Source organism: Sorex araneus, chromosome 7 (genome assembly GCF_027595985.1).
Source record: "Sorex araneus isolate mSorAra2 chromosome 7, mSorAra2.pri, whole genome shotgun sequence".
Lineage (NCBI taxonomy): Eukaryota > Metazoa > Chordata > Mammalia > Eulipotyphla > Soricidae > Sorex > Sorex araneus.
In genome coordinates, this window is record NC_073308.1 from 48518905 (window position 1) to 48545160 (window position 26256).

The 26256-nt window shown below is 43.2% G+C and overlaps 1 protein-coding gene and 1 pseudogene across 1 annotated transcript; one reads left to right on the plus strand and one right to left on the minus strand.

Annotated features, from left to right (window-relative positions):
• Positions 1–8430: 8430 nt before the first annotated feature.
• Positions 8431–9588, plus strand: LOC101536838 (WD repeat domain phosphoinositide-interacting protein 2-like). Its single transcript, XM_055144241.1, has one exon. It carries the CDS (start codon positions 8431–8433, stop codon positions 9586–9588), a length of 1158 nt encoding a protein of 385 aa, XP_055000216.1.
• Positions 9589–25888: 16300 nt separating this feature from the next.
• Positions 25889–25987, minus strand: LOC129406717 (U2 spliceosomal RNA; annotated as a pseudogene).
• Positions 25988–26256: the final 269 nt, after the last annotated feature.

The window sequence follows — 26256 nt, forward strand, 5'->3', positions numbered from 1 at the left end:
CTGCGGTCTCTAATACCTTCCAGCCTTTGCTAAGTCATATTTAAAATCAAAATACTTGAATTCCTCCCAAATCTTACTAGTCACTTTAGTGTGGGAGTTCAAATCAGTACATATTTTATGGCCTTCATTTTGCATTGTTGGTTTGGCTTTCAAGACCAGTATCTCCTTTACTGGTGGAATATTGAAAAGTCGGACACACATCCAGATTGATCTTGATTTCATAGGGATTGCACAAAGATTTGGGAACACCAACACCCACACCTTACCTCTTTGGAGGTTGTTTTTTTTTTTTGTACTGCATGTGTAGAAAAGAAGGCTGCTTTGCAAGGACTGAATGAAGCAGATAAGTCTGTGGCTAGGGAATGGGAGATAATTGCATGATAAATAGGCTGCACATCCAGTAGATTCTTTGAGAGTTAAACTAAATAGTTTAAGCTGTTATTTGGTTTGTTTACTTACGTTTGGATGAGGCTAACAACTTCCACAATGGCCTTTCAGGCATTTGTTCCCAGGTGTCTTCTGTTTAGCTGGGCTCATTTGAATGACTTTATGAGGAATATTTAGAGACAAAGGGTGACCAAGGGTGACAGGTTTCTCACAGCCTATTGTGATTTTTGTCATTTTTCTTTTCTTTTCTTTCTTTTTTTCTTTTCTTTCCTTTTTCTTTTCCTTTTTTGCTTCTGCTGTTTTCTTGCAGTTGCAGTGTGAATATCCCATGTTCAAAAGTAATAACTTGTAATTTTTGTTTGTGATTTCTCTAGATAACTAGATTCACCAATTATTTTATAGGCACGAACAACTTAATCAATAAAAGATTTCCTTTCATATAGAAAACTCTGTGCTTCCTTTTTCTTTCTTCTTTATAAAATTTTAGCGAAACAAGTTAAACGTTCCTATTAGTGTTAGATGATTTTCAAGGCAATGCTGTTTATGGATGGATATGAATGTCTCAATTTATAAGTGATGCATGAAAAAAGTATACAGATGGGGAATGGTATGATGTAGGATATATATGTATATGTATGTATGTAACATATATTGAAGCACCTCAACAGAAGAAAATATGAGATAATTAAAAGAAATGTGGCAAATTGTTAAAGTGTTGGTGATAACAATTTGGTACATGTTTGTTCTATATAAAACTCTTTAATCTTTCCTGTGTATTTGAAAATTTTCTAAATTAAAAAAGCCCACCTCCCCATACACTGTTCAGAGCCACAAATGTTAATTTAAATTCAACTGAAACTTAGAAAATACTTACTAAACCATCATATATATGATTATTATTCCTAAAATATAAATAACCCTTAAAGAAGTAATGAGAACAGGAGCTGGAGAAATAATACAAAACTTAAAGCACCAGCCTAGCAAAAACCTACCCTGGTACCACATGGCCCTGCCAAGCATCTTCAGAAGTGACTCCTGAGCACAGAGCCAGGACTATTCCCTAAGCATCTCTGGGTGTGGTCCAGAAACAAACCCCCAAATTAATGAGAACAAAACTTAAACATACTAATCAAAAATAGGTACATAAAATACTATCAAGACACATTAAGAAAAACCAAAAGGAGTGAAGAATTGAAAAAAGTATCTATTTAATTGTATACTGGTCTCAATCACTGTCACTGTCACTGTCATCTCATTGCTCATTGATTTGCTCAAGCGGGCACCAGTAATGTCTCCATTGTGAGACTTGTTGTTACTGGTTTTGGCATATCGAATACGCCATGTGTAGCTTGCCAGGATCTGCCATGCGGGCTAGATAGCAATGAAAATATAATTTTTTAATTTTGTTTTGGGGCTACACCTAGTGATGCTCAGGGCTCACTCCTGGTGGTGTTCAGGGGAACCTGGGAATCACCCAGATTGGCCATGCACAAGGCAAGTACCCTACCTGCTCTACTATCGCTTTAACCCCTCAATAAAAATTTAATTTAAAGAAAAACAATTATAATAGCAATCAGGATGCCATTCTGAGTTTTGGAGTGTTTCCTCTTTCTTGCATAATATGCTCTGGGAAAAGTAATATCACAAAGAAATGATTATTATCTCATTTTATAAAAGAGGAAACCAAATCCCCAGTAGTTGAATACCTTGCTCAAGACCTCTGTGGAGAACCATTAGTACTGCTCGAGTTAGGATTCGTAGTAAGGTGTTCTCTTTCTAGAACTTGCTCTCTTCACAACATATCATGTGTTATCTGGTACTAAGATACCAGTTGGTGTGTTAATACTCACAGGCGGTGTGTTAAGACTGTTAAGAAACAAAATTCAGGGGCTGGAACAATAGCCCAGCGGGTAAGGCATTTGCCTTGCATGCAGCCGATCTGGGTTCAATTCCCAGCATCCCACATGGTCCCCTGAGCAACTCCAGGAGTAGTTCCTGAGTGTATGAGCCAGAGGTAACCCCTGTGTAATGCTGGATGTGACCCAAAAAGCAAAAAGAACCCAAAAAACAAAAAACCAAAATTCATCAGAATTCATTTAGAAATCAAACTTGTTTTCTTCAGACTGGGGATGTGGCTTAGTGGTAAAACACTTGCCTTGCTTGTGTGAGGTGTAGCTCCATGCATAGCACCACAGAGGAGGGAGAGTGTAAATAAAAATTGCTTTGTTACATTTTCTTTATTAAACTAGATTTCATATTCTTGCACTCATCAATCATGCAAAAATCTATCTAGCAAGTAACAGGCCACGGCAAGGGACTTAACATAAATTGGAAAGTGTTTACAGTCAGAAAGAATATTATTCTCAAAAGAGATAGAAGATTTCTAATATCCAGAATGTAGTTCAGTCATAGAGCTCATGATCTCTCTCCTCCTAAAAACAAAAAGAAAAGAAACAAAATATGATTTCAGATAAAAGCATCTTCCCTCCAGGGAAACAGACTAGTAGTTCCATGCAATGCAAATTCACCCGTGTGGCACAGATAGAAAGCTGCATAATAAACTCAGGGAAAAATAGTATCACATCCCTGCATCACTGTCACTGTCATCCTGTTGATCATCAATTTGCTCAAGTGGGCACCAGTAACATCTCCATTTGTCCTAGCCCTGAGATTTTGACAGCCTCTCGACTCATTCTTCCCAGCAATGTCACATTGGAGGCTCTTTCAGGGTCAGAGGAATGAGACCCATCATTGTTACTGTATTTGGCATATCAAATATGCCACGAAGAGCTTGCCAGGCTCTGTCGTGCGGGCAGGATGCTCTTGGTACCTTACCAGGTTCTCTGAGCGGGAGAACTAGGCTATAAGAGGTCAATGCTTCTGAGAGCATTGTTTTATAGTCTCTGGATCATTAAATGTAGGTTAAAAAAAAACTGCATTAATGGAGCTTACTTTTTTTTTTAAATTTTTTTATTGAGTCACCATGTGGAAAGTTACAAAGTTTTCAGGTTTAAATCTTAGTTATACAATGCTCGAATACCCATCCCTTCACCAGTGCACATATTCCACCACCAAGAATCCCAGTATAGCTCCACCCCGCACCCCCACAACCCTAAACCCCCCACGCCCCTAACTCCCCCCCACTCTTAGCCCCCCCCCCGTGTAACTAATAAATTTCACTTTGATTGCATTCAATATTTCAACAAAACTCACTATTATTGTTTAGAGAGTCTCTCCCCTAAAGTCAGACCTGCTGAAAAGGAAGCATTAGATAATTTGTTTTCCATTGCTGAGGATGAAGAGGTATGAGGTCGAGTGACCACACTTAGCGGCCTAGGAGCTTACTTTTTAAGAAGGGTAAACTGAAGGATAGGGGAGGCAGAGTGATGGCAGAGTGAGTCACTAGAAGGCCTGATGGTTCGGCCTCCTCAACTATTATCTCATCTAATGGAAGAGGAAGCCAAATCCCCAGTAGTTGAATACCTTAATAGTCTTATATGAGCGGGTTTAAGGTTATAAGTTGAATGGATTGGGAATTAGGCTATGTACTCTGTGTGGGGCTTGAAGGATTCCATTTTGGGTATCCATTTTCCCTTTTTAACAATCCTCCCCACACTCACAGTCATGGGGACCAAAGAGATAGTACAGGGGGTAAGGCACTTGCCTTGCACGTGCTGACCCAGGTTTGACACACCACACCCCCCCAGTGCCCCATATTTTCACAAACCTCCTCCAGGAGCTGAGTGAAGAGAGCAGAGTGCAGAGCCAGGAGTAAGCCCTGAGCACTTCTGGGTGTGGCCCCCAAACCCAAACCAACCCACAGCCTGAGAGAGCTGATAAAAATGTAAGGTCCAGGTCTTAAAATGTGGCACCTGGTTTGCAGAAGTGAGGCCTCAAGTCTCACCCAATATTTATCAAACAATTTCTTAAGTTCCTCCAAAAGGCTTATAATTAATATGCTATAGAATGATCTGGATCATCCATGGATTTTATATTATTTACTTTTAGAAAAAAAGGAAAGACTTCTTTTTTTTTTTTTTGCTTTTTGGGTCACACCCGGAGATGCACAGGGGTTACTCCTGGCTCTGCACTCAGGAATTACCCCTGGCGGTGCTCAGGGGACCATATGGGATGCTGGGAATTGACCCCCGGCCGCGTGCAAGGCAAACGCCCTACCCGCTGTGCTATTGCTCCAGCTCCCAAAAAGGAAAGACTTTTAAGAACCATTTTGAGGACCAGGGCTATAATCTGGTTTTGCCATCTAACAAATGTCCGTAGGGCTGGAGATGAAATGCTGTGGGTTGAGCTTATGCCTTGAGTGCGGAAGGCCTGAGTTTCATCCCAGCACCACAAGATCTCCCGGACTGGGATTGACCCCCAGCCCATGGCCAGGAATAACCCCTCAGCACTGCCAGGTGTCATCCCCCAAACATAAAGGAAAGACTGAGGCTGCCAGTGTGAGACCCTCGGTTGGAGCCTGGATACTCCTCCGCCCCCGCCCCCCCCCCCCCCCATATATACATCACACATGCACAAACACAAACACTTAACAAAAGAGTTTGTTTTTAAACCATGCTCTGTGAGTGATCTCCCAGACCCCAGGGCAACTGTCTTTGAGATCGTAAATAATAATGAAGAAAAGTTTTTTGTTTTGTTTTTTATTTTTTCCCACTGGGGTCGCTGGCCTGCCTGGCCATATTTCAGGGCCTTTTCTCGCTGGGATCCTGAACAGCAGAGTGGCCCAGATGACCCTAGTGCTTGGGGCCGGCGCTGCCTTTGAACTTAAGCTCTGTGCTGTTAGGCAAGCGCTTAAGCCATGGAGCCATGTGTTAAGCCATCTTCTAGGCCTTTCTTTCTGGGGATCACAAATAGGGATCTATTTTGATCTGATCAGTAAAGAGCAGTGCAGTGCCCATCACCTGAGAAGCTGAGGAGGTGGGGTGGGGGGGAAGGAACTAGGGTTCGAATTTAAGGGCTTGCACCTGCTGGGCAAGTGCTTGAAGCTGTTGAACCATCATTCTGGGCCCCAAAAAGTTGACGTGAAAACTTTGATCTCCATGGCATCTTTATATTTTTTATTCTGTGGTGGGAGAAAGGGATATTGAACTCAAGACCTTAACCGGGACCTTACAGTCTTGGGCTCAGTCTCTGTGTTATCTCCCTGCTATTAACATCTGTTTAAATCTTAAAGGACTTTTCTCCCTCCAAACAAAACACACACTCTTGCTAAAGAGTTTGCTTAAAAACTTTCATCCTATTTACATTGACTTAAATCTTAATGGTCTTCTTTTGTTGTTATTTTTGTGACAAAGAACTTGAGGTCATTTGAGTAAAAAAATCCAAGTAAAATCAAGTTGTTTTTTCTAAGAAGCCCACTTTTTTGGAGGGTCAGTAAGAGAGTTAACGAGATTGTTAGTAGAAGAAGAAAGATTATTTCAGGTAATACCACCTTCCCTCAGGGAAAACCTGGGGCATCTTATAGCACAAGGATCAGGAAACTCCAGGCAGGCTGGTTTAAGATTACACTTTGAGGAGAGGTTGAAAACAGCCTTTAGGTTAGTTATTAAGTCTGGCTGGGGCTTATTATGGGGAACTACATTTTTAGGCCTATTTTTTCCTATTTTTAATATTAGAAAGCATTTTAATCGTCTTGGGGGGGACATATTAGCACTATACATGGGCCTTAAAATATGCATACATTCGGTGAGTCTAAATATAGAAAATCTCTTCAGGAAAGAGGGAGAGTAGCTATTGTTATCTATACTGAGATATTCATCCAGCACTAGTCATGTATTAAAAACAAATAAGAACTACCTGCCCCATAAACAGAGCACTGCTTAATCAAGATATGGCTCATTGATACAATGGTATGTTAAGGAAAAGGTATTAACTTGTCTTCGCTCTTTCTAAATTGAAGAATGATTGGCACAATATATTCATTTCAGGTGTGTAACATTATTTGATATTAGTCTGTAAAATAATCACCACGATGATTCTAGTCAACATCTGTGCTTACAGCTATACAACTTACTTCCTGTACTGGGAACTTTAAAGAGTGGACCTCGGATGTAGCTCAGTACTTGAGATCCTGTTCTGGCCTCTACCAGTCCTTGGTTGGAGTCTCTGAAGTGGAAAAAATAAAAAATAAAAAAAAAGCAAACTTGAGACTCCTCCTTTCAGGAATTTCCCATTAGCATTGCCATCGATAGCATGCAGTACCTCTTGTAATTTTTAAAAGATTATAATTTAGGAGCCAGAGTGATAGTACAGCGGGTAGGGCATATGCCTTGCATGTGGCCAACCCAGGTTCGATCCCGGGCATCCCATCGGTTCATTGAGCACCACCAGGAGTAATTCCTGAGTGTAGAGCCAGGAGTAATTTCTGAGAATCCCTGGGTGTTACCCTGGGTGTGACCCAAAAAAGCAAAAAAAAAAAAACAAATAAACAAACAAAAACCCCACAATGACAACATCAAAGAAAACACATTGTAATTTGGATGTTCTTTGGTTTGGGTTTTTCTCTAGTCCAACAAAGTTTGTCCAGCATTTGATCTACCTCTTTTCCTGTTTCTGAATCTGCTCTTATCTTTTTCAATCTGTCCCCTCCGTCAATAGCCAGCCACTCCTTTCTTTCTTTGTCCATCTTGTTTCTTTTAATACTATATCTTCAAAGTGTGTCCATACTATCTCCATACTGTCTCAGATGACATTTTCATTCTTTTTATTTTTGTGTGTGGTTGGATAATGTTTATGTATGTTATATATGTGTGTATGTGTATGCATATGTATACATATGTGTGTATATATATATATATGTATGTATATATCATTTTGGGTTGGAACAATAGCACATTGGTTGGGTGGTCGCCTTTCACGAAGCCGACCCGTGTTTGATTCCTCTGCCCCTCTTGAAGAGCCCGGCAAGCTACCGAGAGTATCGAGCCCAAGCGGCAGAGCCTGGCAAGCCACTCGTGTATATTGGATATGCCAAAAACAGTAACAAAAAGTCTCTCAATGAGAGATGTTACTGGTGCCCGCTCGAACAAATCAATGAGCAACGGGATGACAGTTGACAGTATCATTTTATTTGTTGGTCTACCAAAGCACACTTGAACTGTTTCCTTATCTTGACTACTGCAAAAAAAAAAAAAATGTGGCAATGCACACGGGCCTGAATGTCTACACTTATGAAAAGATGAATAGGAGAACCAGAGTGATCGCGCAGCGGCTAAGGCTCTTGTTTTGCATGTGGCTGACCTGAGTTGGATCCCTGGTATCCCATACGGTCCCCAGAGCCCTGCCAGAAATGATCCCTGAGTACAAAGAGAAATACGTTTCTTTTTAAAAACATTGAAGTAGACCGTGGACTCTAATCCCTTATTGTTGAAAAGTGAGCACATATAACGCATATAGTATGTCTCTACTTGCAACTATGCTACCAACACGTGATCTTTAAAAGATAAGAATATAGATTTTTTTTTCTTCTCCTTTTCACAAGTCATTAAAAATCCCCAGGGCCTGAGCGACAGCAGGGGTCAGGGTTGGGGGTAGAGCTGAGCACGAGGCCCACCCAGGTTCCATCTCCAGCATCCCATATGGTCCTCCGAGCATGGCCAGGATTGGTGTGCAGAGTGCAGAGCCAGGGGGACTCCCTGAGCATCATCACCGGGTGTGACCCCCCAAAAGCCAAAAAAAAAAAAAAATAAAGGAATCCCTTTCCCATTTAAAACGAACTCCTCCACCCCTCCCCCACCACCATACACACTATTCTCTACTGTGCAACAAAAATCGTCTTCACTGGCTGTGTCCAGGGGGCGGGGCGGCGCAGGCGCGCAGGGCACCACCGGGCCGCCGGGCTATAAAGCCGAGCAGCCGGGCCCTGGGGTGGCAGTTGATCCTGGGCCGACCTGAGCACCGGGGCCTGAGCATCCGGGCAGACATCCAGGCCGCAGCAGCACCCCCGTGAGCGCCCACCCGCGGGAGCCCGGCCCCACAGCCGTAGTTCGACTGCTCACCCCCCACCCCCACCCCCCAGGGGCCACCATGAACCTGCAGGGCCCGGGGGACGCCGGCCCAGGCCAGCTGCTCTACGCCAACTTCCACAGGGCCGCGACCACCCCGGCGGAGGCGGCGGAGAGGAGCCCCGAGGAGTCCTGGCCCCCTGCGGCCAAGTGGTCCCTGGTGACGGGCAGGACGTCGGGCTACTCCATCTTGTCCCTGCCGTCCGTGGAGCGGCTGGAAGTGTTCCACGAGTGCCGCGAGCTCGAGGACGTGGGCATCGTGGAGCCGCTCTTCGCGGGCCTGGCGGGCGCCGTGGCCCTGGTGAGCCTCAAGGCGCCGCGCAAGCTCAGCATCCGCCACCTCCCGCGCGGCCTCGAGTGCTGCTCCTTCCACTTCTCCACCAGCGTCCTGGCCGTGCGGGCCAGCGCGCAGCGGCTGCTCGTGTGCCTGGAGCAGTGCCTCTTTCTCTACGGCCTGCGCGACCTGAGGCTGCTGCACGTGATCAAGGAGACGCCCCCCAACCCCGCGGGCGTGTGCGCGCTGTCGCCGGGCGGCAGCGCCCTGGCCTACGTGGGCAGTGCCAGCTTCGGCAACGTGCAGGTCTTCGACACGGCGCTCCTGAGGGCCTCCGGCACCATCCTGGCGCACGACAGCCCCCTGGCCGCGCTGGCCTTTGACCGCAGCGGCACCCAGCTGGCCACGGCGTCCGAAAAGGGGACTGTCATCCGGGTGTTCTCCGTCCCCTGGGGACAGAAGCTCCACGAGTTCCGGAGGGGCCTCAAGAGGTGCGTCACCATCCACTCGCTGGCCTTCAGCGGGGACGGCGCCTTCCTGGCGGCGTCCAGCAACACCGAGACGGTGCACGTCTTCAAGCTCCCGACGGAGGCCGAGGCGCGCCGGGAGGAGGAGGCCACCACGTGGCTCGGCTACTTCGGGAAAGCCCTCCTGGCCTCCACCCTCTACCTGCCTTCGCAGGTCACCGAGGTCTTCCACCAGGACAGGGCCTTCGCCACCGCCCACCTGCCCTGCGGTGGCCATAGGAATATCTGCTCGGTGGCCACCATTCAGAAGATGCCCCGGTTGCTGGTGGCTTCTTCCGACGGGCATTTATACATTTACAACCTGGACCCCCAGGAAGGGGGCGAGTGCACCCTGGTGAAACGGCACCAATTGTACGGCCAGGGTGGAGACGACCAGTGAAACCTTGGGACCTGGTTCACTCCTGATTGTTCCAAAGTGACTTAGACCTCCCACATGGCTGTCACCAAAGGTATTCACTCGGTTTTTTTTTTTTATCGTCTACAGGGTTTTGTAAGGGCAGCTGAGCAAAGTCGTGGGGGGGGCCTCCTGTGGCTGGAGGGACACTATTAATGGCCTGGGTGATTTTCCTGACCTTTACCTGTGAACTTTGCTCCCTGAAGCAGAGAACTGGAATTTGGCACCGGACTTTGGTAGACGTCTAGAAACTCTGACCCGTTGCAGTACTGGATAGCAGACTTGGCAAATTTCTTACCGTTGAGAAATGTCTTGTTTTAGTTTGGTGATCTTCAATCCTGTATGAATGTTTTGGCTTTTCTTTTCCTTCTTCCCCCTCCCCCAGCAGTTTTCATGGTATAATATAAATAAAAGTGACTTACAAAGAATAAAATAAATTGCTAACGATTGAGGATGCTTGCATTTATTTATGTGCTAGCTTGCAGAGGAGGGGGAAGCTACTTGCAAAAGTCTCTGCACCTGCGAAAATCTGCACTCTGGATACTCCTAGGGATGGATGAGTCAGCCAAAGGCCTAAAACTGTTGAACAGAGGGAAGCTAAAATGATTATTCAAATCCCACCCATCATAGGTTAGAAAGAAATTTCTATCTACAATGCTGGGGATAGGTGCTGAGGAGAAGTGGGGGGGGTCTCCACTTAAGAGGGTTTGTTTAGGGAGCAGTTATCCGCTTCCTTGTAGGTAGGGTTGGGGGTGGGGGAAAGTGGGGAGGTGGGGGAAGCCCTGATTTCGGAAGTGGTGATCATTTTGAATAGGGGGAAGGATAAAGGATTAGGGAGTGGTAGTTTCTTCTGTTTGGGGAGGGACAATGGCTTCTCTTTAATTTAAGGGCCCTGTCATTGTTCTCAGCTCAATAATCTGCATGCCAGAGCTGGCTGCGGTGAGACTGACGCTGAGAATCATGGGGTGGTCTTATTTGATCACCTTCAATAAAAGTCTGGTATTTAAACTGCTCTTTCTGAGAATTTATAGCGGGGAGAATGCTGTGATAGAGTCATCCTAGATGTTCCCCCGCTGGTGCCTCTGAAGGTCAAAGAGCACCAGCTCTCACCTCCCTTCCCTTGTCAAGGATGGGGGGACTTTTCTAGCCCTTGAGGAGGTAATGGTGGCCTTAGCCATGCTCCTTGTGTTTTGTTAATTTTTTTTTCAAATTGATTATTCTAGAAGTTACTGCTCCACGGGAATTTTGGCTCGTTCTTCAAATTTTGTTACATAAGATATAAGAACGGGAAGCTCTTTAAAATGATTTTTATATTTATGATGCTGTCCTTAGTCATATTTCCCATTATAGTTTGTTAATTTTTTTTCAAATTGAATTATTTGGGGGAGTTTATTGTTCAGTGGAATGTTTGGTGTTTCTCATTTTGTTTTCTATATGGATATAGGGAAAAGGAAAATTCTTTATAATTTTTTTCCTTTATGATTATTAAAGATTTTACCTTTTGGTAAACCTAGAATTATCAGAGCAAAGGAAAGTACTTCCTGGACTTAGAATGGAGTTTAGCGGTAGCATACATGTCTCATGTATGATACCCTCCATATAAGGGGGGCGGGAGGGAACTAGTGGAAAAGTGCTTTAATTTTTCAATTATTGTCTTTACTTTAGAAAATATTGTTTTTAGGTTCAAAGAGATTGCTCAACGGGCAGAATGCATGATTTGTGTGCTGGAGGCCAGGGTTCGAGCCCTGCACTGTGAGTGCACTGCATGGTCCCCTGAGCCCGCTGGGGACAGCCTCTGAGCACTGAGCCTCTAAGCACTGCCAGATGTTGCCCAAGAAGCAAAGAACAACAACAACCACTACCACAACAAAAAATGAATTGCAACAGAATGCTTAGTGAAATACGGTGAACAAATATATTGTGGCAGCACCAGGAAAGTAGCTTAGTGGCAGAGTACACACATACATGACTTCAGTCCCTGGCACTCAACATAAAATGGCAATACATGTTTTTTAACCCCTGTCTGTGGTAAGAAAACTTAACATAAATCTATCTCTTAACAGATTTTTTTCAGGATCGTGCAATATAAAGCAATATTGTGAGTGGATTCAACTAGAGGCACAATGTTGAATAGTAGATCTCCAGAGATTGTTAATTTTGAATGACAGAATTGTCATTCTTCTTGATTCCTCTCCTACAGCATGAGACAATCATAATTCTATGTTTTCGTGAGCAAAGGCTGTTTTAATGATCTCATAATTGGAATCACAGTTTATGTTCTGTGACTGCAAAGTCTCTTATCTCTGTTGTCAGATCTGGCAAAATTTCCATTTATTTAAAGAAATTTAGGGCCAGGGTGTTAATACAGTGGGTAGGGCATTTGTCTTGTATATGGCTGACCTGCGTTCAATCTCCAGCATCCTAAAGTTTTCCCCAGGCACCACAAGGAGTGATTCCTGAGTTCCCAGCCCAGAGAAATGAGAAACCACTGCATGTGGCTCAAAGAAACAAAACAAACAAACAAAAAATTAAGCACTGTGATTTGTACTTGCGTACTTGAGTTGTTTCCAAATTTTGGCTGTTATGAATAGTGTTGCAGTGAACACAGGTGTGCAGATATCTCTTGAGTAGCATTTTGTGGCCATTGAGTAGAATTTCCATTTTCAAGACTAAAAGTTTTCATTTTAAAACAATGCTATAATTTAGCATTCGTCTGTCAATTGTCATTTAGATTGTTTCCACACTGAATAGGAATAATTGTAAATAATGCTGCAACAAACGTGGTAGGGTTTTTATTTTTATTTTTTTGCGGAGTGGGGAGGAATTGAGCCATACCTGGAGGTGCTTAAGTGCTATTTCTGTCCCTGTGCTCAGGAATGAACTTTTTGCATTGCTTGGGAAATGTATGATTCTAGAGATTCAAACTGGGGTGTGAGGGTGCAGGACAAACACCTTACTCCTGTAGTATCTTTCCAGCCCTTGTGATTCTATGTTTCTAAGGACTATATCATCCTGGAGGATGAGGACTGAGATCCAGAAGCTATAGGGGACTGTCCTTGATGTTTAATTGTTTCTTCAACACAGCCATTCATTAATTTGGAATATTAACTGAAAACTTCTGAGATCAATAAGTTGTGCTACAGCCATGCCCTGTTGATTGCTCCGCACCTATTCTCTGTGCCCTTCTATGTTCTATCCTTTTTCTGGTTTGTTTTTGTTTAGGAGCCACACCTTGATGGTGCTCAGGGCTTATTCCTGACAGTGCTCACGGGTCACTTGTGTTGGTGCTTAAGGGACCATTCACAATGATGGAGTTTGACTTGGGTCTTCTATAACTTATACTGTACTATCTTTCCAGCCTCCAGTTTCCATTTTCTTTACTAGTTTCTCAAGAGTATAAACATATTCAGGTTGCTTTCTCACAAAACAGCAAAATTTCTCTGACTCTTTTTTACTCCTTGGGACTGGAGTGATAGTACAGAGGTAGGGCATTTGCCTTGCACGCAGCCAACCCGGGTTCGATTCCTCCTCCCCTCTCAGAGAGCCCAGCAAGCTACTGAGAGTATATAGCCTGCACGGCAGAGCCTGGCAAGCTACCCGTGGCGTATTCCATATGCCAAAAACAGTAACAACAAGTCTCACAATGGAGATGTTACTGGTGCCTGCTCAAGCAAATCGATGAACAACGGGATGACAGTGACAGTGCTACAGTGCTTTTTTACTCCTTAATCAAATATTTGTCCATCCCCTTCAGAAAATTAAATCTTTCACAGACTTTAGGAGTTCATCCTGTGTTCATTCACACCCTGGCTCCCTTCTCGGGTGCTGAGGATGGAGTTCAGGAACTCACATTTGCAAGGTTTGTGCTCTACTACTCAGCTACATCCCTGGCAAAGTTCTTTACTGTCACAACTAATGCCTCTGTCCCAGTGTTTTTCCACTTGGACCTCTACTTAGTAAGCTGACACAGTTGAGTAATACATAGTTGGGTTTCCTCATTTCTATGCTTCTTCAACTTCTTCCGCTCAGGGCCCCATTTTGCCCAAAAATTGCTGCATGGGTAAGTCCTGTGAGAAACATCCATGGATTCATTCCTTTACATGGTTGATTTTAAATAAATTTTTGGTGGTTGTGCATTCAGAAACCTTTTACTGTAGCCAGAATTTCCCATGACTGCCCATATTTAGTGAAACAACACCTTTATGGGGCCACGACCCTAGTTTAAGAAATTTGGCATTGTGTGGAAAAAGCTTATACCACCTATTACTGGAAAACAAGAAAATGACTTAGTAAACTAGAAATAAGACAATTTTCTTTTTTGGTTTGTTTTGGGGACACAACAACGGGGCTCAGGAATTTCTCCTTGGAGGGGCTCTTACTCGGGGGACCATATGGAGTGTTGAGGATGGAATTTAGGTTGTCTGTGTGCAAGGCAAGTACCCTAGGTGCTGTACTATCTCTCTGCTGTTTAAGAAAACTTTCTTAGGAGTTTCCAGGTATAAACTAAAGATCATTTAAAAAATACTGCTGTGGAGATCACACTGTAATTGGATTCGAGTCCAATGCAGTGTCCGTTATTATTCCAAGGGCCTGGCACATGCTTGTCACCTGACCCACATCTCTAGCCACTAAACTAAATGTCTTTAGAAGGGGAGATTATCCTGGATTAACCTCAGGCCAGATGTAATTACTATGGAACCCCCAGTAGCATCTGAAGGACAATGTAATGGTAAATGCAGAAATTAAAGTTATGTGATTTAAAAATTAAAAAAAAATTAGTTGGGGACACACCCAAACAGTGCTCAGGAGTTATATCTGGCTCTGCTGTGAAGAATCACTCCTGATAGTACTGGGGAACCGCATGGAGTTCCTGGGATCAAAACCAGGTCAGCTGTGTGTAAGAGAAGCATGCTACCTGTTTCTATCTGTCCAGTCCCAGGAATTTATGTACTTTTTAAAAATGGAGGCAGAGCCCATAAGTTAAAGATAAGTAAAATCTTGAACTTAAAAATATAGGAGTTCTCTGACTAAAGGAATCCATTTTTTTTCTGGCAGCACTTACCCATGTAGCAATTCTTGGGCAAAAATGGGGTCCTGAGTGGAAGAAGTTGAAGAATCACAAATATGAGGAAATCCAACTATGTATTATTCAACTGTGTCCACTTACTAAATAGAGGTCCAAGTGGACTGAACCCTTAGCATGTGGAATCTCGTGCATTTTTGAGTAATAGTGAAAGAGTTGAGGGCTAGAAAGGTAGCTCAAAGGCAGCGTGCACTGTTTGGAATACTAGAAGTACTACAAGTGTCGATCTTTTCCCTCACCTCTTAAAATAAAATTGAGTTGTAGAATGTCTAGGTGGTATTCAATCATTTCTTGCTTGAATTTCTTGCTTGGGGGGAGAAGACAGAACTCTGCATCTTTTTTTTTTTCTTTTTTGGGTCACACCTGATGATGCACAGGGGTTACTCCTGGCTCATGCACTCAGGAATTACTCCTGGCGATGCTCAGAGGACCATATGGGATTCTGGGAATCCAACCCAGGTCGGCTGCGTGCAAGACGAATGCCCTACCCGCTGTGCTATTGCTCCAGCCCCAGAACTCTGCATCTTTGGGTCATACCCAGTAGTGCTCAGGGATCACTCCTGGGAGACTTGGGGGACCATATCAGGTGCCAGGGATCCAACCCAGACCGGCCCTACCTGCTAGCGCCCTACTTGTACTTTTGCTCCATCCCCTCATTAGTTATTTTTATTGCGTATTGATAAGTGTACTATCAGGTATGTGTAAGCACCAAAGAACAGGTGCAACCCCAACAGGCACAGTAACTGAGAACAAATGCTAGAGCACCATGGCAGACACATGCGAGCCAAGCAGATTAGCTCCTGTGCTTTCCTCGGGCTCCCATAATGAAGATTTTAGTGTCACATTAAAAAAGTGTATAGGACATAGTTTTAAAATCTTAGAGAGGGTATTTGCAAAGGGAAAATGTTCTAGGTGATTATTACCTTTCAAACATTCAATACTGTTCTCCTTATACCTAAACAGTCTAAGAATAGGGGGGAAACTAAATAAATAATTTTTTTAATTTAAAAAAATAAAAAATAATAAAGAAATAGGAGAAGAAACAAGATGAAATAAAGGGACTCTTTATAAAAATAAACACCTGGGATGTTTGCAAAGAAATTCTAGGCTGAAAATAAATAATCAAGATTTTTTTCCATTACTGAAAGCAACTTCTTAAAACATATTGAGTAACAACTTTACTTTCAACCTCATTAAAGTTTGCTAACAATATAGAGGAAAAGAAATATATAAGGCAAGTACATGCATGGAAATATTTACCCTTGGAAGTTAAATAGGGGCTGGGAATATCGCTCAGTTGTAGAGTATATGCTTCCGGTGTGTGTGAGCCCCTGGGTTTGAGGCCTAACACCATAAATAGTTAAGTAAATGCAACTTAAAGCAATGGCAAAATATTTTACCTATACTAAGGTATGAATGAAACATGCACTTAAAAAAATGGCCCTTATGCAATAATTATTGTTGATACCCTTTTCTGAGTCTGACTATATTTTTTTCTCTTGAAAGTACTTCCAAAAAGATGTAAAACTCTATCCAAAGGTATTCACTTGAGTCCTTTAGGTTTTGATGCAGTATAAGAAATACCAAAGACCGAACAGAAACAGCCAATTCAGGTTGTAAATTAAATCCCATCTTGAATACCTGGTTATTATCTAACATACCACTTCTCTTCTTAAAACCCTTTGAAGGTATCCTGTTCCTTTTAGAGGCATTAAAGTCTCTAGCATCGCAGGTCTTTTCCTTGTCTTCTGTCTTTTTTCTTGACATTCTGCTTGCATATAAATCCTCTTCCTCCCTCACTCATATTTATCTGCTCAGCATTGGTACTTAATCTCTTCTGCATTGTTTTCCTCTCCCCCACTTCCCCACTTGCCTAGATTATTTGCAAGTGCTATAATTTCTCACACTTTAAACATTCTCTTTGGGCTTTGCTCTACAAGCCTGTGTTCTCTATCTCTATGTCTCTTTGCTTGTGATTCCCCCCACACACACACTCTAGAGTGGCCATGTTATTTCTTGAAATATATCTCCTTTTCTCCCCTTACATCTTTCTAAGTAACTTTCACTTAATAAAAACTACCTTGTTTCTCTCTCTCTCTCTCTCTCTCTCTCTTTCTCTCTCTCTCTCTCTTATGCACACACACACACACACACACACACACACACACACACACACACACATGTAATTCTCATTGGAGCTCAGGTATCCTCCAGCTACCATCTTTTTAAAAAATCAATTAATTAATTAATTTGGTTTGGGGGCCACATCTGGCGGTGCTCAGGGCTTACTCCTGGCTCTGCACTCAGGAATCACTCCTGGTGGTGCTTGGGGGACCATATGGGATGCGGGGGATTGAACCTGGATTGGCTGTGTGCAAGACAAATGCCGTACCCACTGTACTATCGCTCCGACCCTCCAGCCTACCATCTTATTTATCTTCTTTAATACAAAAATGTTTAAGAGTTGCCTAAAAGAAGAAGAAAAAAAACCCTTTTCTCTGATTCCTCATTTTCTTTTGAACACTTTATCTTTTATGATTTAAAAATTTTTAAATTTATTTTTGGAGGCTACACCTGAAGATGCTCAGAGTTTACTCCTGACTCTCACTCAGGAATTACTTCTGGTAGTGCATGGGGTGACCATATGGGATGCCAGGGATGGGACCCCATTGGCCCCCTGCAAGGCAAAAGCCCTCCCCACTGTACTGTCTCTCTGATTCCTTGACTTGTTATTATTAAAAACATAAACCAAAGGAGAATTGGTTGAAAATGATCACTATGCTTTTATGTAGAAGGATCACATCTTATAATGCTTGGAAGCCGGCAGGCGGGAGAGGGACAGTGAGATTCTGAGGATCAAACTGGGTCTCCTGCATGCAAATATATGCTCATCCTGTTGAGCTTCCTCTGCCCAAACTCCACCATAGTCACTTCCCAGCTTCTAGTGGATTACCTAAAAACTAATTACAGGTAAATAAACATTCTAAAAGGACTGGAGTCATAGGGTGTTTGCCTTGCCCTGGCCGACCCGGGTTTGATTCCTCCGTCCCTCTCAGAGAGCCCAGCAAGCTTCTCAGAGTATCTCACCTGCACGGCAGAACCTGGCAAGCTACCTGTGGCTTATTCGATATGCCAAAAACAGTAACGACAAGCGTCACAATGGAGACATTACTGCTGCCCACTCTAGCAAATCCATGAACAACGGGACAACAGTGCTACAGAGCAGTGCTAAATAACTTTTTTTAAATCATCACACAACTAATCTCTTCTCAGTGAATAATGAATGACCTTCATTGCATATATTTTATGCAATAAAATATTGATATAATTTGCTAAAAAATAAAACTTGGGCTGGAAGTCAGGACACAACTCAGTGGTAGTGGATATAACTAATGTGTTCTGTCTCCAGGCCTACATTACTCTCCAAATCCCATCCTTCCCCACTCCTATGGCCCTGGTGACTCCAGAGCACTGCTAGGCTCAGCACTATCATGTACCAATGGTATAACCCCTATAATTTAACATCCGTCAACAGTGATCCTGCTAGCTCTGGTATTTGAGCCTACCAGCTCAGCTTTCCATGGTCCTTGGCCCAGTGAGCAATATGGGTGAGCACCACAACAAAAGGTCTTACTCCTTGTGAGCACCACAATAAAAGTGAGGTTCTGGGTTTGATTCCAGGCACTGAAAAAAGAGATGTGTGTGTGTAGTCAATAATAAACTCAGGGGCTGGACCGATTAGCATAGCAGGTAGGGTGTTTGCCTTGCACTCAGCCAACCCAGGTTTGATTCCCAGCATCCCATATGGTCCACTGGGCATCGCCAGGAGTAATTCCTGAGTGCAGAGCCAGGAGTAACCCCTGTGCATCGCTGGGTGTGATCCAAAAAGAAAAAAACAACAACCCCAAAACAACAACAACGACAACAACAAAAACAAACAAAAAAACAACAAAAAGAATAAGCTCAGTTGTAGAATACTTGCATGTGTGAGGCCGTGAGTAACACACACAACATGAGTTTGCATTATTTTATTAAAAATAAAATATATTAAAAATGAAAAACAAAATCAACAGAAATTTCATCACTTAGAGAAAATACCTTTTTTGTTTATAAGCCACACCTGGCAATGCTCAGGGACTGCTCTCTGCTCCCAGATCCTACTCAAGGATGTTTCCCCCCTTCCCTCCCACCCTCCTCCATCCCCTGCAGTGCTCAGACTATGCCATGCTCAGAACCGGAGCCCCTGGCTTACAGCGCATGCATCAGCCCATTGAACTATCTCTCTCACCTTCCCCTTTTCTTTTGCAGTGCTTGGAATCAAGTGCAGTGCCTGCCATCAAACCCAGGGCATCGCCCATGTAAAACAAGTGCTGAGCTATATTCACTCCTGCTCGAGACAGTTGCAATCAGTGTTTTAATAAATTGCATCCTAGGCTGCAATGATAGTACAGTGGGCAGGTTGCTTGTCTTATAAGTGGCCAACTGGGGGTTGATCCCTGGCACCCCATATGGTCTTTTGAGCCCACCAGAAGTGTTGGAATGATCTCTGAGTGCAGAGCCAAGAGAAAGCCCTGAGCATTACTAATGTGGCAAACAACAACAAAACGCACCCTATTTTGACTTCGGCAAACATGTTTTTGCAGAGAGAGGGTGGGCCACAACTCAGCATTATTCAGGGGCCACCCTGGTTTTGTGCTCTGGAGTGATCCGAGGCATGCTCAGACAGAGGACCGTGTGCAGTGCTGGCTGTTGGAACCAGGGTCTAGGCCATGCAACTGCATGTGAAGCAAGAGCTTCCTGTACTATTTCTCTGCCCAATGACAAGTATTTATTTTTTAAAAAGACCATATTAAACATTTTAATAATTATTTATTTTTTAAAAAGATCACATTAAACGTTTTAATAAGCTGGGAATGTATGTGTTCAATAAATGTTCAATACATTATAATCCTGTTCAATGAAATTATATATGTTCAACTATTTCAAGTCCAATAAATTATAACCTGGATTTTGGGCTGCACCCAGCAGTGCTCAGGACGTCCTTCTGGCTCTGCATACAGGGATCATTCCTGGTGGGCTCGGGGGACCCTATGGGGTGCTGGAAATTGAGTGGGTCGGATGCATGAAAGGCAAACACCTTACCTACTGTATACTCTGACCCTTAGTTAATCATGTTTAAAACACACTGATTACATCTACACAATGGAATACTATGTAGCTGTCAGAAAACATGAAGTCATGAAATTTGCATATAAATGGATCAACATGGAAAGTATCATGTTGAGTGAAATGAGTCAGAAAGAAAGAGACAGACATAGAAAGATTGCACTCATATGTGGAATATAATGTAACTGAGAAGTACAAGTTGGCAACGATGCAACTTCTGGCAGATATCTCTCTGGACTTAGTTACTAAAATACTAAAATACAGAAACCCAAAACTGAGAGGCCGCTAAGTGTGGTCACTCGACCTCATACCTCTTCATCCTCAGCAATGGAAAACAAATTATCTAATGCTTCCTTTTCAGCAGGTCTGACTTTAAGGGAGAGACTCTCCAAACAATAATAGTGAGTTTTGTTGAAATATTGTATGCAATCAAAGTGAAAGTAAAGTGAAATTTATTAGTTACACAGGCGGGGGGGGGGCTTAGGGTTGGGGGGCTAGGGGCGTGGGGGGGTTAGGGGTGTGAGGGGGCGGGGTGGAGCTATACTGGGATTCTTGGTGGTGGAATATGAGCACTGGTGAAGGGATGGATATTCGAGCATTGTATAATTGAGATTTAAACCTGAAAACTTTGTAACTTTCCACATGGTGACTCAATAAAAAATTTAAAAAAAAAACACACTGATTGTTAACTTACTGCAAAGTTGAGTTCAGCATCTTAAATTGTGATTTCAACCTCAATTTCTCGCTCTAGACAGGGAAAGGAAAGAATCTGCTTAACAGTCTTGGAAGGGCTGTGCTAATCATTGAGTGGTTTGCATCATCCTTCATCTGAAACGATCCATCTTCTCCAAACTTGCACTCCATGGCGGGCATTGGAGCAGAGCCTTTTACTTTCAGATTGATTTCCGGCGTGTCTCTTCAAGTCAGCACAAACCGTCAAAAATTTCCCTTGGCACCTGATTCGCACTAGTTATTTGATTCTATTTTTTGTGGTCTCTCAAGCAGTGCTCAGTGGACCCAGGACCATTCCCAGTGATACTTGGTCCACCCACTGCTGACATCGTACCCCTCCCCTGCCCCTCCTCAGGCCACTCTGCTGATGCTCAGGAGACCATACAGTGCCAAGAATTCAATCCAGGGCCATAGTCTAGACATTTGAGCGCTCTCCCCTCTTTAGAGTTATTTCAACTTGGTGAAATGCATATTTTTTTTGCCATGGATGGGTTTCCAGTGTCTTAATTTAATTTTTGGTTTGGGGGTCACACTAAATTGTGCTCAGGGCTCTGTGCTCAGGGATCACTCCTGGTAGAATGTATTGGACCATATGCAACACCAGGGATCAAAACTGGGTTGGGTATGTGCCAAGTAAGTATCCTTCCCACTGTACTATCTCTCCAGCCCATCCTGTATCTTTCTAAACCATGACTACAGAATGGTTTTCTAGCTGGCAAGGCATGGGCCAGGATCAGGAGTATAGAGGAGCATTCTGCTGCCAAAGTGACCTTTTCTTCCACCAAGAATGAGATGGTCTTTTCTTAAGTGCCGTAGCACATTTGTGTTTCTCCAGAGGTTTCTGTGTTTGGGTCATGACTTATTCTAATAATTTCCAAAGTTTGCATATTTTACATGTTTTCAATTTAGCTCTCATGAATATTACCATAACGATCATCTTCATAAAACATCTTTGTGCCCATGTGCTGTATTTCTTTAGGATAAATTCCTCAGAGTGAACTTTTGCATACTCTGTATTAGTGGAGAGAAAATTTCCCACTCCTCTCGGTTCTTCTCAAAAGATGAAGCAACCAAATTAACCTCAGAAAAATTAGGAGGAGAAAAGAATGAATTGAAGTACCTATGCATGGAAAAATGTACATGGACGTAGATTTGAAAGTAAATCAGACTAAATATTAAATGATATTTTTCCTGAGCTAGAAATGGGGTGCTGGAACTTCAAGGTGAGAAGACAGATACCCATGACCAGATGCTTGGAATCAGTTTTGCGCTGGTATTGAGATTTCTCTGATAGAAAGGTTGTTTCTGGATACAACTCTAAATGGGAGGCACATCCCCAAGGTTTCATCCCTTTGGGTTGTTAAGGGAGTGGCAAAGAACTTCTCTCGAGTTAGCAAGGCCTTGATTAACTTGAATTAATCCACATACCAAAGTAACATGTCTTAAGGAGAGGTATTCTTCAACTGCATATTTGTACAGCTACAAAATAATATTCTTTCAAAATTATAAGCATCTAATTATAGGCTGTTGAATAACCGACACATTTACAAAAATGAAAGAAGTGTTCGGAGTACAAACAGATAGTCATGGGGTGCAGGTGGGGAATACCCCCCCTCCAACCCTCCCTCCAAATGAATGTTCTTCAAACTTATATGTATGAGTATGTATATCAAGAGGAAGTCTGTGGCAACTGGGTGATGAACCTACTTTAGAGGGTTGCCCAGGAAACTGTAATAAAGTAGAAAAGGCTTCACCTAGCAAAAGTCTCATGTCTCTCCCCTCCCAATTTTTATTTAGGTACCATCATTTCCATTACTGTTAATAGAGTTTCAGGCCTACAGTGTGCCAATTTCATGCCCCTGTGCCCCCCTAACCCCTAGTATCAGTGTCCTTCCACCAATGTCCATGATTCCTTCCCAACCCCATTCTTCACCTTTAGCAGCCTTATACCTAACAACATCATGTTACCATAAGGTTTACCTGGCTCTTTGTTGAAGATGATGGAAATGACTCACCAGAAACACAAAGGCTCTAGATTAAGCTGGCTTGGGAAACATGTTTTCAATTCTATTTTCCATCTTTAGATTGATCTGACTTGGGGGGCTCGAGAGATAGTGCAGTGGGGAGGGCATGTGTCCTACGCGTGGTTAACCTGGGTTTGATCCTCAGCATCCCATATAGTCCCGAGCACTCCAATGGTTATTACTCTAATAACTTCCAAATTGAATCCATCTAAGGAACCTTTTTGAGGTAAGAAAACTCATATTAGCTTGCTCTCCAAGCCCGGGTTCTCCCTCGAACACACATATTACTTGCTTGTTTCTCTGTTCTTTGCTTGCCTATTTCCACTCCAGAGAAGCCCGCATTCTCTTGAAAACCGTATTTTTCTACCCTCACACCTTTTCTAAACTTTTTTTTTTTTTTTTGCTTTTTGGGTCACACCTGGCGATGCACAGGGGTTACTCCTGGCTCTGCACTCAGGAATTACTCCTGGTGGTGCTCAGGGGACCATATGGGATGCTGGAAATCGAACCTGGGTCGGTCGCGTGCAAGGCAAACATTCTACCTGCTGTGCGATTGCTCCAGCCCCTCTAAATAATTTTCAATAAAAACTATTTTGCTTCACCAAAGGGAGCGGGAGGGGGAACAGAAAGAAAAGAAAAGAAAAAAATATTCACAGAGGAAGATGGATCTTGGTGGCAAGACCTAAGGCATACAACGTTTTTCTTTCAAATTTCTTTTGAAAGAAATTTGTATAAATTTTTGTCATACAAAATTTACTGAAGCAAAGCACATATATTCCTGAGCAAACAATTATCATGGATCCTGTTTGTCTCTCTAATTTAAATTCTCAAACAATCTGTAGTTCTGAAATTGCGGAAAATGACTACAAAGCGTACTGTATTTCTGACTTTCGTTCAATAATCTCAAGATGTAAAACAAAGCCTAGCATCTGAAATTTTTGCCTGGGGTTTATAGGAAATGACTGGTGGTTATTTCAGGTTTTTTTCAGAGAAAGTTCCTAAAATGCAGACTGCCAAATTGTGCCCTGGCATTGATTAGTGTGGGTTGGATGATAATAAAAATTTTTCTTTTCTTCTTTCTTTGTTCAATTGACATTGGTTTACTATATGTTGAACGTACATCACGTATTCATACCAGACCGTATGCTGTATGTTTTAGAGGTACAGTTTCACGATTCTTCAGCACATCGTGCCCACTCCCCAAATGCCAATATCCCTCCTTCACAATCCACTGTACTCTCTACCCGCTGGTAACCTCAATTCTGTGTTTAAAGTCCAAGGGTTTGTTTTTGTTTGACTTGATCTGTTCCCTTGCTTTGTTTCCTATATCCCACACATAAGTCTTTGTCCTGATTTATTTTTCGTGTGACTACTTCAGTTCCGTCCATGTTGTTAATAAAGGAAATATATTTCCCCTTATGGAGGATTAATGTTTGATTGTGTTGTTGGAATCATTTAGTTTTTGATCACTTGACTTGTTTCCGTGTGTGTGTGTGTGTGTGTGTGTGTGTGTGTGTGTGTGTGTGTGTTTTGAGACATATCAGTGGTATTTAGGGATAACTTGTGGTGGTGCCCGGCCGTCATGGAATGGGAGACTGAGTGAGCACCTCCTGCCTGCTAGGCATGCGTTCAGCTCTTAGCTATTCCTCCATCCCTTGTTTCCATATTTAAACTTAAAATAGTCTTTGAAACTTTGTGCACAGGCTGCTCACACTCTCTGGATAGCTCGCTTCAACGCCCATGGAGTATATTTTTGCTTTCAGTTCTGCTAAATGCCTTTGATATGCACTATCTCTTTTCTTAATAAAAATGTGTTACTCTTCTGTATCACTGTAGCACTGTCCTCCCGTTGTTCACTATTTGCTCGAGCGGGCACCAGTGACGTCTCCATTGTGGGACTTGTTGTTACTGTTTTTGGCATATCGAATATGCCATGGGTAGTTTGCCAGACTGAAAAACAAAAATTGTCAACAGTAAGTGTGGTTGACTTTTGCTACATTAAAGAAAAAAGTTGTTGTTTTTGGGAGGGGGCACACCAGGCCCTATTTCTGGCTCTGCACCCAGGAATCATTCCTGCCAGGCTCTGGGAACCATATGAAATGCTGGGTTCTATCCGGCATTCCATATGGGGTCTGCCGTGTGCAAGGCAAATCTACCGGTCATTTCTGCTTTTGTTTTGGGGCTACGCTTGGTAGTGTTCAGGGGTTGCTCCTGGCTCTGCATTCAGGCATCCCTCCTGGGCTTGGTCCACATGGGATGCCAGGAGTTGAACCTGGTGGGCCACGTACAAGGCAAACACCCTACCCATTGAACTATCACTCTAGCCTCATAACTAAGCAAAATATTTTAAAGCAAAACGTTTGAAGGCCAGACCTGAGTGTGCTTGGGACTGTTTCCAGTTTATTTGTTTTTGTTTTGAGGCCACACCTGGTGGTGTTCAGGGTTTATTCCTTGCTCTGCACACAGGAATCATTCCTGGAGGGCTCAGGGGACCATATGGAATGCCAGGGTCGCCTGGTGAGGAAGGCAAGTGCCCTACCAGCTGTGCTATCTCTCTGACCCCTCCTTCAAATTTCGTACTTGGAGCTTGCTTCTGACATTGCTTAGTGCTCACACCATGGTGAGATCAAACCCAAAGTTCCCAGCCCAGGCCTTTTTGTCCCCTGCCCTCCTTGGATCATTATTATTGTGTGAATTTATATATGTTTTACTTTTGTGGGGGGTCTGAGCCACATCTGGCTGTGCTTAGGGTTTACTCCTAGCTCTTTGTTCAGAGATTACTCCTGGCAGTGCTCAGGGGACCAATATATGCTGTTGGAGAAGGAACCAGGGTCAGTGACATGCAAGGTGGGCAAGGTAAATACCTTAATTCCTGTACTATATTGATGACCCTTGTTTATGGGTAGGGACAGCAGGATCACATCTAGTAGTACTAGATACTAACTCCTCCCTCCGTGGTCAAGAGTATTTCTCATCAGGGAGCTGGAGAGATAGTACTGTGGGTAGGGCTATTGCCTTGCATGTGACTGATGTGGGTTTAATCCCTGGCATCCCATATGGTTCTCTAAGTCATCCAGGAGTGATTCCTTGATGCAGAGAGTAAATCCTGAGTACTGCTGGCTGTGACCCCAAACCAAAAACAAAAACAGAAGCGAGTCTTTCCCCTCAGTGGTTGGAGGTCCCTGTGATACTAGGATGGAACCCAGGCTTCCTCTTAGCAAGGCAAACACATTAACCCATTGAGCTATCTCTCTGACCCTCAACTCCTGTTGTTGTTAAAGGAAAATATCCTTTTCTTTAATTTTTGATTTTATTTTTATAAAGTTGTTCATAAGAACAGATACTACACTTGATCTTAGCCAAAAGGCTGAGAAGTGATGCATGGACTGAAGCGATAGCACAGTGGGTGGGGTGTTTACCTTGCATGTGGCCGACCCGGGTTCTATTCCTCTGTCCCTCTCGGAGAGCCCAACAAGCTAACAAGAGTATCCCACCCGCACGGCACAGACTGGCAAGCTACCCATGGCGTATTTGATATGCTAAAAACAGTAACAAGTGTCACAATGGAGACGTTACTGGTGCCCGCTCGAGCAAATCAATGAACAATGGGACATCAGTGCTCAAGTTGTTCATAATATTTGATTAAAT